General features: G+C 44.7%; 1 protein-coding gene across 7 annotated transcripts in view; it reads right to left on the bottom strand.

Annotated features, from left to right (window-relative positions):
- The window catches only part of LOC119916266 (protein shisa-6-like), a 65097-nt gene extending 53469 nt beyond the window's left edge, over positions 1-11628 (bottom strand). For all 7 annotated transcript variants that reach the window (XM_038736222.1, XM_038736223.1, XM_038736224.1 and 4 more), the window contains exons 1-4: positions 11550-11628; positions 10235-11142; positions 8213-8373; positions 1982-2083 (exon numbers count right to left, since the gene is read on the bottom strand). In XM_038736222.1, coding sequence (XP_038592150.1) covers positions 1982-2083; positions 8213-8373; positions 10235-10761 — 790 coding nt within the window. In that variant the 5' untranslated portion in view covers positions 10762-11142; positions 11550-11628. The remainder of the gene's footprint in view (positions 1-1981; positions 2084-8212; positions 8374-10234; positions 11143-11549) is intronic.
- Positions 11629-12414: the final 786 nt, after the last annotated feature.

Below are 12414 nucleotides of genomic sequence, written 5' to 3'. Positions count from 1 at the left end.
TAAATTCAGCACGACTGTTTACTTGCTGTTAACCTCAACGTGACTCCATCTCATCACTGCAAGTTCACATCGGCCCACAGGTTCACCGCTCTGGATGATAAAATCCATCCACAGATTTTGGATAAATTCAATGCCGGGTCAAGTGAGGGATCAAGTGATTTACTGACTATTTGTGAATCATTAAACTGGAGAGAAATGACTGTGTGTAGTCAAAAACACAGAATATACTTTAGTTAGGAGCAATTTATATCTTTCAATCAGTCAAGGAGAGAAGTGATATATTATGTACCTAAAGCATTTCTGCTTTTGTTGATAACAAGAGTGCTTGTAAAAAAGGCCATGAGAGAGCGGGGGAGGCTTGGTTAAACTGTTCGTTTCCCTCCACCACCCTGAAGTGATTGTACACTAGTGAAATGCTAGAGATAATACCAAGCAGCAACAATACCCAAATCAAACTTCAGACCAATATTTCATTGATTTCAAGGAGTCAATCCACAGTAAGACCTGCCTCCGGGCACAAGACAGTCAAACAAAGATGTTGCAAAGAAGAATACTGTTGAAGAAGTGAGGTTCTTATATGTGCTTCACATACTTGTTGTTGTTTTTTTTTTTGCAATATTCTGTTTTTATTTATTTTTTTGTCAGCAGATCTTTCCAAGATCCCAATCTGTCACGTTTCATTTGTTTTTTCAGCAGGAGAATCAAAGGCTACCTGCTGCAGGAAAACACAGATCTGACTACACAGCTGCTGAACGCTAAACCAAACCCCACGCTGCTGTTGTTACAAGTATATAGCCGGAGGTGCCGGAATGATGCTGTTGTGATATTTGTACAGAGGGAAAAATCTATTTAAAATAATCAGGATTCATAAAACCTAATTTTTTCTCATCACTCATCTCTGGTAGAGATGCAGGGTAAGGGGGGGCGGGGGTACAGATAATATCAGCAGAGTTTGTTTTTTTCATCTTGCTGCATATGAATACCATTGTGAAATGGACCCCCTCTGGGGATGAAAACAAATGAAGCAAAAAGCAAGGAGAAAAACAGCTAATTCCTGTAAACATGAATACGATGGATCGCCATTAAAAATGAAAGTGGAGAGAAGCTTTCAGTACCCCTGCAGTTTTTTTTTGTGCACTTGGAAACAAAGCCATGATACTTTGTAAAAGAGGAGCAGTTTCTGCTGGGAAAACCACACAGGCCTGCCAAGCAACGCATAAATCTGAACTGGGATTAATAAAGCAACGACAGGTCATCAGCTGCTGTAATTACGATGATGAGTAAGAAATCAGCAGGTTTTTAGAACAAAGAGGAAGAGTGAAAATACATGTGCAGCATGGAACCAAATTACAATTAATCATGTAGATTTTTACCAAAGCAGTCAGCCACCATGAAACATTACAAGACGTCCCGCTCTGGCACAAACACATTCATTTAAGCATTTGAAGGCACTACCAGGTAAAGGAGCTTGCCTCGCCACCCCTGTGTGGTGACAAACATACACACACACACAGACACACACACACACTCAGACACACACACAGGGTCTAGTTTATGGAGCCATAGATGGGAATAAATCACAAGAGCTCAGCCAACATGGCTGCATATTAATCAGTGTATTACCCCTGGGAAAACTCTAATGGCTGCATGTATATGTGTCTGTTGTGGATGTGTGTGTGGGCTCGGAATCACCTTCTCCACCCAGTTGTCGCCCATCAGCAAGGGTAAGTGTGTGTTTGCTTGTATTTAATTGCAAAATGCGGAGGCAGAAGTTCACGTGAATTGCTTTAAGAGGGAAATTGAATCTGGAAACATTTCACCTCCCTCGGTGAATTGTTGTTGATCACCAGTGTTGTGGAACATTACGCGGGTCGCTTTAGGATTCAGCAGGTAAACAGAACGGTGTTCATAGATAAGTGGAGTTAATCCAATCTCCTGTGTAAGAAAAGAGAAGAAAAGAAAGAAAGAAAAGGTACGTTACCTTTCGGATGGCCTCGACCCAGCGTCACAAAGCCAGAGGAGATGAAGTTGTGAACATCAGCCCCTCCACTGCTCCGGACACTCTCCTTTCCATAGTGGAGACCTGTTCACACACACACAACCACACAGAGGCAGGCATGCAGGGCCACCACACAGGAACATGTAACCGTTCACATACATCCACATTTTGTGGAAACACACAGGGGATGCATGCACACACACATACACACAAACACAATCAGCAGGGCAGACATATACACACAGTGTTAGTATTCTAATCAGTCCATCATTAGGAACATTAGCAACAGCTAAAACAGTGGTTCCCAGTCTGGGGGATGAGACCCTCCCAAGGAGTCACGAGATTAATGTAAAAACAACCCATAGTGATGTCATCAGGGTTATCTCAGCCTGTTCGTCAAGGCTAAAAACAGAAATGATGTGTTACACGCTGGGAATGTGGAGGATGAAAGACTTGAGCGTTTACCAGGCAGGGAATGTTGCATTATGCTAAACGTCAGATCATTTTACATAGGGTCCAGGCCATGATAGGCAGCAATAACAATGGGTTAAAGATGAGATAGATTTAAAAAAAAAAGTGATTTAAATAGAAATGAAAATAAAAGAAGATTCTAAAATCCTAATTAACATTTCTAGTCTACAGTCCATTTCAAAACAACCAAAACGCACCCTCAAATAACCCAGGAACTATGACTAACACATCATCATCACCTTCTAAAATATTCTAATATCCCCCCTTTTAGAGCTTGAGCCATTTTAGTCACTAACCTCCCAATCACACATACAGAGTCAAACATTGGAGATGCAACAGGGTCACATTCATTGTCAATTGAACCCTGAAAATGACAGCGGCACCTCAAGACTCAAGGTGGTGCGATGCGACATGGGGAAGTGGTCTGGAGATAGGTTCAACTTCATTGTCCTCCGACGTGCTGGAGCAGCAGCTTGGAGAAAACCAGATGGACTTGATTCCCTTGACATTTGTCAACTTCACCTCAATTATAAAAACACGGAGGACAAGCTGAGCGTGTGGTCCTCAGCTTCCCAAATCTCTATGATCTAACTTTCACAAGCTACCGAGACTTGAATAATAAAAATGTTGCATGGACACAGATCAAGTTCTGGAAAATAATTACTTTGTTGTAACAAGGACAATAGGACAAATAGCCGCCCAAGCAGGGTTTGCAGGTTTTACACAACTTCAGGCTTTCTTTTTCAACTTTATGGAAGTGTAACACCAAGTCACTTGTACAGCTGCAACTAACAATTATTTTCACGGTTATTTTCTTGATTTATCGAATGATGAATTACCCATTACCCACAATGCAACAGCTAAATCAGAGATTCAGAGAATATGCTAGCAGCGGCTAATGTAGCCTCCAGCCTACAGTACAGCAGAGACGAGGAGCAGGCTACAGAGGTCTGGTAAGCTCACTTCTTTCTAACTCCACATCAAAAGATTCTTTTCATTTTCAAACTTGCAGTCTTCAGCTCCAACCGATGCTGACTCAGGCGACATCACTTTCAATTATCAGATGCAATCAGATGCAATTCAGATTTCACACAGCTCCCTCTGGAGACACATCCTTTTTCACATACGCAGTAGTATTCCTCAATACCTTTAAGATAGTTACTCTAGTAGCATCAAATCCTCACAACTAATTGTCAAAAAATTGTCAATTGACTAATCACTTTCTCAATTAATCATTTCAGCTCTAATCACCAGAATTCACCTTTAAGTGGTCACAAGCCACAAAGGCTGGGGGATCAGCTACAATATAAGCTAAAATAAAATGATAAAGTTCACCAGGGCCCATGCTGAAGATAAGAAAATAGTGTTTAGGCTTTTTTCTATCATGTTCTCAGTGGGCCCAGTTGTGTCTTTATCATGGTATGAAATGACAGACGGAGAATGACCCTCAGGCACAGATAGATGGGAAATGGTGGAAAAGTGAACCGTACAAGCAAACGCAGTGTGATGATCCTCATAAAAAAAAAAGCAATATGTTTCAACCACCCACATACCAATGCACTTTGAACTCAATCACACCTCTCCCTGTGCTGCTTTCATGGCTGCAGATAGAGTAGAGCTGAGGTTATTTTCCCTTTCTATCATACCAGCAATTCTGTGTGTGACACAGACACGCTATTGTTGTCTCTCTTTGTCACCTTTGTCATTGGTAGGCCACTCCACGACCCACTGCGACAACCCTTGAACCCATTCCCAGCTCATTAAGGTGAGGTAGCGTGTACAGCCTGCAGGGGGGAAGGCTACGCATTGTGAATTTATCGTCCTTGATACAAATAAAATCGTGACTTTCACCTCAACGACGTGCCGTGGAAATGAACGGCCGCCGGAGCAGACGCGTGTGAAGGATTCATATGGTAATACTTTTTTTAATCAGACTTCTTCACCTACACCTCTGAATTACCTCCGAGAGTGGAAAATGTGAATAATAAGATAATTATATCACGAACTGAGCTGGATGTGGTTCTGTGTGGCTCTCTCATCGAGGAGGTTATCCCCCTCCAAGGTCGATTAAGCCTTAACACAGCCAGGCAGAGGTAATTTACATGGCATACTGATTATAACGCTATCAGATGCCGAACTGCTGGAGTGGACATGGAGCTGTGTACATCATCTCGATAAAGTTGTTCAGCTGGAGCTCGGCATCGCATATCTTGATATCTTTATGTTCCGCTCGTGCTCTCTTAGTGGAGAGATACACGCTGGAGCTTTATAAAGGCCATCTTGGCAAATACATGCCCCCTTTCTCGTAACCCTGCCCCAGCCCTCTCACAAAACTAATGGTGCAGTGCAGTAAGTCCTGATCCACACTGGTCCATAATTAACTGGTACTGCTACTGGAAAGAGATGCTGATGGATCCCTGCCTCCACACCTGAAACCTCTTTACAATCACACACACACACACATACACTCAGGGGGGCAAAGGTTCAGCTGTATAATAAGGGGCAATAATGAGATGTAGGGCATTAGACAATTAGGTGGGGTCTCTCGGATGCTGAGGTTTAACACAGGTGCCCTCAGGAGGAAGCTTCTATTAAACATGTTGATGCAGTCAGCATAGAAATGTTGTTTTTAACACGTGGGTGATGATTATCTGACCAATGGGGGGCCAGCAAGGTCACAGAGGAGATGTTATAGCTGCACACTTTAAGGATTAATTGGAGGGAGGTTTCAGGCAGAAGAGGGAGGTTTTTTGTGCGTGCGTGCGTGCGTGCGTGCGTGGTTGGGGCAGGTGGGCTTACTGAGTGTGATTATAAAAGCGCCTTTTGGCGAATAATTAGAGTAATTATATCAGTGTTTTTTTATTTAGGCAAAATTCCTTGTTTGGGTAACTCTCAGAGAGCACACGCACACACACACACACACACACACACAAATGTCTGAAGGTCATGTCAAAGCTGCTAAATGGCTGGAAATGTTATTCTATCATCACGACCTTCTATCATTGTCCACAGCAGCTGACCTTTAGGTTTGGGAGGTTGCTCATCTCAGACAAAATGAACTGACTGCTCAAATACAGGAGCTCAAACACAAAACATACTGGCTGAAGGCTTTTCAACCTCATACACATACGCATACACTCTACAGTCGTTCTTCTCATTCAACTTATTCAGATTTTTCTGCTGCAGTAACCATAGACCCATAGCTCATAATCTAATTAGCCTATTCTTTTTTTTCCCCCTGCAGAACTGCTACATAGGAGTAATTGTTTTTTCTTTGGTTTCAGTTGAGTAAACTGAGACAGACAAAACAGCTACTCTCTGCACTACCTGAAAACTATATTTCATCATTCGGCGCATTAAGAAAATGTCAGAGAGGAAACCAAGCAACACTTTTCAAAAAACGAAAACGGAGGCAAATCTTCGCCTGTGGTGTGCGGTAAATAAATCAACTTCATGTGAAGAGAGCTGTGGGCCAATCTGCATTACTCAGAGAAGCGGTTATTGTTTACTTTAACCAAAGGCGAACTCCTGTAAAGGTATCTGCGTCTCCCTTTCAAGGTCTGCTCCTTGTTGTGGCTGTGGGGTGCTCTGTTTTTACACCCCGACCTAAAAGAGGATCTGAGCCCCATAACAATGCAGAGTGGATGTGAATAAATATAGTAGCACATGCGCTGGTATCATATTGTGCTGTCTGTACTGTTTTTGCTGTAGGCCCTGTTTTTTTAAAAGGAATATGTTGTTCTAAAAATGCAGAGAAGTTTTGCAGTGCACCAAGGGTACCGTGTCGCCACACAACTGCAATGTGAAAAAATAAATCAGCACGTATTTTTAGAATTTGAGCCTAAACAAAACTATAAGGATGGGGAAAAAATATACTTCACTAAGGAAGTGATTACTGCTGGGAGCAACTGGGCATCATTTCATGTTGAGGATCAAAGGAGTTATTCCCACTTTTGACATAAGTTGATAGGATCCTCGTGGGCCCTTTAGCCACTTGCTTTATGAGGCCTCTCCACCTGATTTAAAAGCGTCTCAAAAAGCCTCTGGAAGTGAAGTGCCATTCTTCGCAGCGACGACTCCAGCCGAGGCCTGCCTCCCCACTCTCTGCCAAATGCCCATTTAGGCGCACATGAATATGCATTTTCTGTGAGAGCGAGAGGGCTCCCTCTCCACAGCACCTTGGAGCCTGTTAGGGCATCAAGCGGAGCTCCCAATTTATATGCACACATTAACCACGCTTTCACCCGGGCTGTCACTGCCTTTCATGTCCAACCCCGTCAGGACTGCTGTGGTCCCTTATGAGGGGGGGCTTGGCTCGGGTAGACTGAGCTGAGCCAGCCTGAGTTGCAGTGATTGTGCGCAAGCAGGCAAAATAGTCACAGCCAAACAGAGCGTCAGATAGACAGATAAAGTGATGCCCGACCTTTACTGAGTATAAATACATGCAAGGTCGTACTGAAGGCAGCCTGCCACGTGCAGCTACGTATCAGCCGTGCCCCTGCATGGCCGGCTAGTGACCATTAGTGATAGGCTGATGCTGCGACTGAGCGGGGGAGAGTAAGTGAATGAACGCAGACTGCTCGCAATGAACACTGAGCTGCAAGAAAATGTTCCCAGTAAGGATTTGATAGATGGCGATGTGGCAGAAAGAGGCCATGTTTATATGACATGCACAAGAGTCGGTAAACCCAAATAAAGCTGGAAGTACGCACAATCTATTATTTAGAGACAAAATAAATTGTGCTGCCCTGTAGCTCAAATCAACCGGTAACAACTACATGTATTGGATCAGGTGCTGTGATGTTTGGCTTTCAGAACTTCAGATATGCAGCTACAGTTCTGTCATAATCAGCAGAGGCCTTCTAAGAGCCCGGAGATATGTCTCCCCAGTCAACGAGAAGGTATCTGGGGTTTGCAGGGAACCAGGGTATGGTAAGGAGTCACTAAAAGTCAGGTAGCTGACTAACTACACACATATCATTTTTAAGGGCTGCAAAATCAACACCTAATGTGTGAAGTATTCCAATGTCAAAAAAACCTCAACATCGACTAATATTTCTTTACTTATCCTGTACACCGAGGCTCCACGTCTTTCTTTTTTCTTTCCACCTCAGCGACTCCATTGTGTTTCTAATATGTCATTATTTCCCATCTGTGCCCCGCTCCCTGAGTGTCTTTGCCTGTCTTGATCTGATAACGCCTGCTTTGCCGAAGAACCTGCCGGCGTTGGCTGGCTTCCCCTGGACTCCTGTTTTTCCTGCAGAGCTTTTGCCCGTATAACCGATTTATGCTCCCTGTCTGTTCTCTGAATCGTGGGGCTAAATCACGCCGTGTGTGCTGCGTGTGATTCACCCACTGAGTGACTGAGAGGTCATCACTTCCAGCCTGTCAGAGACTGCAGGGCCGCGCTACCTTGCCAGCGTGTAATTATCTCCACTAGCAGGCCCCTCTTTTTTCGCTGTCACCCTCTCCCTCGCACTCTCTTGCTCAAATCGGATGATTACTGGATGTTAACATTGGAGATTACACTGCTGAAAGGGTGAGCACAGTGGGTGCTCTTTGGAGGGGCACACAGATTTTTCCACGGAAATAATGAATATAACGCAAATGCTTTACACAGACGCCCTGAGAGTGATGGGCTACCTGAAATCTGCCTTCAAGCTATATAAAAGTCATGACACACAATCTAGTGGATGCTTGTGAAGCTTTGAGTATTGAGTGGAGAGAGAGGAGAGCTCTTACCGTGGTTGGATTTGGAGGTGTGAACAGGGGTGTAGTGGTTCTTGGATGAGGTTCTGACTGGTGTGTTGTCTTTGGGTGAGCCGTTCATCGCTGCAAAATTCTCACAGTCATATTGTGATATGGGGATGGGCCCCTGCTGCCTCAGGATGTCTGCAAGGGCCCTGGAAAAAAAAGCAACAAGAACTACCGTTAATGCTGCAGCAAAAAGATGCTTCTCTTCTTGTACACTTTTCCTCTCTCAGTGCAGCTGAACTGAGTTAAAAATGAAGTAATAGCGCGTCTGTTTTCTACACAAATGGCTGCTAATTGTTAAGACAGTGGTAAGACGGGTAATTCAGGGCTGCTCTGTTTCGTCTTTTTTTTTTTTTTTTTTAACGTCTGGGAACATGACGAATGTTCATTTGCAAGAGAAACATTGGATGCATGAGTATCTCGTCTAATTGGGTTGAATTTGAATGTTTTTCAGACCGCACCAGGTGCATATGGAAGGATGGAGCCCTCGAGGGGGGAGAGTGGAAGAGAGGGAGAAGCAATCACGATGAAAGAAAGTTCAGAAACTGTTTGTTTGCTTTTCTGGCATCACATTTGAAAAAGGAAATCAAATTACTTTTGCAGCAATGCAGAAGCTCAAAGCTTTTACACGACAAATGTATCACCAACGTAACCTTTGCTTTTAAATGAATATTTTGCCCCCCCACACACACACACACACACACCTCTTCCCGTTACTTATTGAATGTGCAGCGGTGCATGCATGTCACACGACCTTGAACAGCCCCAACGTTAACACTATCCATTATTCACAGTCTTAAGGTTACTCAAGTGTTGAATAATGCATCCAATAAGAAAAGCTATTCAATCTTGAGGAAATAAAGTGTGTCAGCATTTGTTCAGTGATGTGGGTACAGTCTACAACATGTGGTCCACTCATGTATGATAACTCTCATATGGTGAAGCCCCGGGAGGAAGCAGGAGCCAAATGAGGAACTGAGATGATTAGGCCATGGTATCCCATCTCTGCTAAACATTCTTGTCAAATCCCCATCTGAACACACCAGACAGCCATGTGCTAATGTGTGTGTGTGTGTGTGTGTGTGTGTGTGTGTGTGGAGGGGGGGTTGGATTGGAGGTAGGTTGTGAAGAATGATGTCTGACTGCTGGTCGCTTTGACTTGGTTGCCAAGGACCAAGCCACAACAGTGTGATATTTTAAGGTTTAATGAAATGGAGAAATATTGGATGTTGAGGATGGATGAATGAGCGTGAGGAAGGGAATGAACAAGGGGGAGGGAGTTGACTGTTTAGGCTTTTCTGGGACGGATATATTGAAGGCCACGGAGGAGGCGACTCAGCGCGGGGGATCCGTCTCTGGAGTTGAGTCACCCGAGCCAATTACACAGTACCTGGAATGGGCATGCACGGGATTGAATGAGAGGAGATGCAAGGAGGGAAGAGAGGGTGAATGGATGTGAATAGGGATGGACAGAGGGAGGGGTATGAGGTAAGGAGGTAAATGGATGAGGGGGAGGGAAAGGGATGGTGGGTCGAGAAAACTGAGGCTGACAGGATGGGTTGACCAGGTGGAAGTAGGCTTGACAGGTGATTAAAGATGAACACACTTAAGTTAACTAGTTAATTCATTAGCTGTCTTTCAGCTCCTCTATAATTAGTTTAGGCTTACACTTTTAAATCTGATGTGAAATGTCCATCAGTTTGGCTTTATATAACAATCTGTTAACTAATTTTCTGGTAGAGGGGGAAAAAACACTAAAGTAGGATGTAACTATTGTGACACGAGTCTTGACCTTTGACCCCTGTTGACAAAGGAGTCAATATGTCTGTCTGATTTATGGCAGGCCTATGTCCTGTCCTATTCTGGAATCTATTCTATTCTAACGATGCAAATGATGAGCTCTTAGTATGTGACTGTTTTTCTTTTTCTTTCTTACTAAGGGGAGAACATTTGAACTACACAGTCATTCTCACATTATATGTGATTTCAAACAGTCTTCTGCCCACTCACCTGTGTATATTCATTTCCTGAGGCGGCTCTGTAGCTTTGTCGTACGCAACTTTGATCGACACTCCCAACACGATGATAAAGGCTATGATCCCACAGGTGATGTAGACAGCCGTGTTGGTCTGATCCATGCTCGGATCGTACGTTTCACCGGTCGGGATGGGGGACGGGGCGGCCGTCTGCACCCACACCGGCGTTTGGTAGTTCTTGCAGACTTTCTGGTCCAGCCGGTCTTTCTTGTACTCGCAGCAGAAGCGCAGGTAGCACGTCCCGCAGCAGTACCGGTGGTCCGTGTTGTTGCACTCGAACAGTTTGTCATACTGCCCGCTCACGTCGTAGTAGCCCAGGCAGGTGTCGTGGTTGCTGGTGGGCGCCGGCTGCGGGGTCTTCTGCGGGACGCCCGTGGGGATCGCAGTGGCTTTGGGAGCCTTCCTCGGTGCCTGCTTGGGTTTTTTGCCCCCTGTAGCGGCGCACAGCACGCTCAGCGGGTCCAGGTATATTAGCAGCAGCAAAAGGTGCCGTATCCCCATGGTAGTGTGAAGAACTCTTCAAATCTTATGTTTTGGCAAAGACACTTAAACTCTGGTTAAACATGCGAGGGTTTAGTCTTGTGTAAGTTTCGCCACCGAGTCTTCCCCTGCTCGCTCAGTCTCCTGTGCCGCCGTCATGCTGAATACAACTGTGTAGACTGTTGTCAAGGGCATTCTCGGCTATTACTATTCAGTGGACAGACTAAAGCCCATTGCGACACGTCGGGGAGCGGTGGCAGGAGAGCACCATATCCTGCACGAGAGGGATGCTGATGGGTGCCCGGTCTCTGCGCGCTCACCCTCGGCTAAGCGGCGCGTCAGGTCCGCGGTGCGTCGCTGTGTCCTGGAGACTCAGTCAGTTCTGCTCAAGTCAAAGTTAGGCTGGAGAAACAAATAAGCCAAACGGGCTCATTAGGCTCATTAGGCATGATCCTCAACGTCAGAGTCACGTCACTAATTAATTAGTAGGCTTCTACACGTCCAAATAACTGGACACTTTTTAGACAGAAAAAAATTGAATCCAGTTTGAAGTCATTCATTCTTGCGGTTTGCACAGACGCATTCAACTTGGCAGCATGACACCCACACAGCACTGTTATCTTCCAAATGCATTGTAGCCTACATGTTCTCTTTATGGGAAGAATAGCACCCTGCCATAGCTGCACTCAACTGAAGATGGATACGGGGCAGTCTGTGATAATGTTTTCAAATACAATTCAAAGATAAAGGCAATATATTTTATTTTTCTTCGTATATTCAAAAGGTGGGAGTGTGAAAAGCCAGCCTACCTCAGTAAGGATACCCGCTGGGGAGTTGCTCTCTGTCTGGGTCTCCGAAAGTGAGGAGAAAATCAGCGCTCTGAACCCCTGTCTCTCTCTCTCTCTCTCTCTCTCTCTCTCTCGCTCTCTTTCTCTCTCCTCTCTCTGCTTCTTCTCTCCTCCTTCTCGGCTTTCTCCCTCCCTCCGTGTCTTACATCACTTCAGTGCTGGCGTCAGAACTCAGCCAAGTATCGGTAAATTGCACCAATCCTCCAAGCAAGCAAAAAAGCAAGCCTGGTTATTGGCATTAACACCTCCAAATTAAATGGCTGCACAGACCTCTGTCCGCAGAACGCTCTCTGCATGTTTATTTGCGTTCACTATTCCTCGACCTCCTGCACATCTGGGTGTTATCATGTTGCAGCTACATGCCTGTAAACAAGCATCGTTTTCTGGAATAAAAGAGTAATTGGCTGTGCTCTCGGTTAATACACTCATTATTTCAGATAAAGTCGTTCACATTGGTCTGTAGCCAAGCCATGGCACCTGGGGGATTATGGAGAACTGATAGGGCTAAATTACCACTGAAGTGTGTTTCAACACTGCTGCACTGAAATGAACCAAAGCTGTACAGCACACTCCTACACAGCTCTGTCCTTGTTAAAAATGCCTTCTATTATTCTTGCCATCACTATCCATAGTCACCAATGAAACCCATCTATCTTTAATTTTAGGCCTTTCCAAATAAAGACTTTCACTAATTAACACACCTTTAACAAGATAAGAGGACCAAATCACCACAGATAGGGATTGCTTATGGTGAAAAACTGCTCTCGGTGACACTTGGAGAGCACTGATTGCACAAACCCAGAGTGTATTTACATCAGCAGCTACA

The sequence above is a fragment of the Micropterus salmoides genome, unplaced genomic scaffold, assembly GCF_014851395.1.
Source record: "Micropterus salmoides isolate LMB-PRFRI ecotype aquatic unplaced genomic scaffold, ASM1485139v1 Ms_hic_scaffold_21, whole genome shotgun sequence".
NCBI classification, from domain to species: Eukaryota; Metazoa; Chordata; class Actinopteri; order Centrarchiformes; family Centrarchidae; genus Micropterus; species Micropterus salmoides.
Note: the sequence above shows the minus strand (reverse complement) of the source record. Positions and strands in the feature narration are given on the sequence as shown.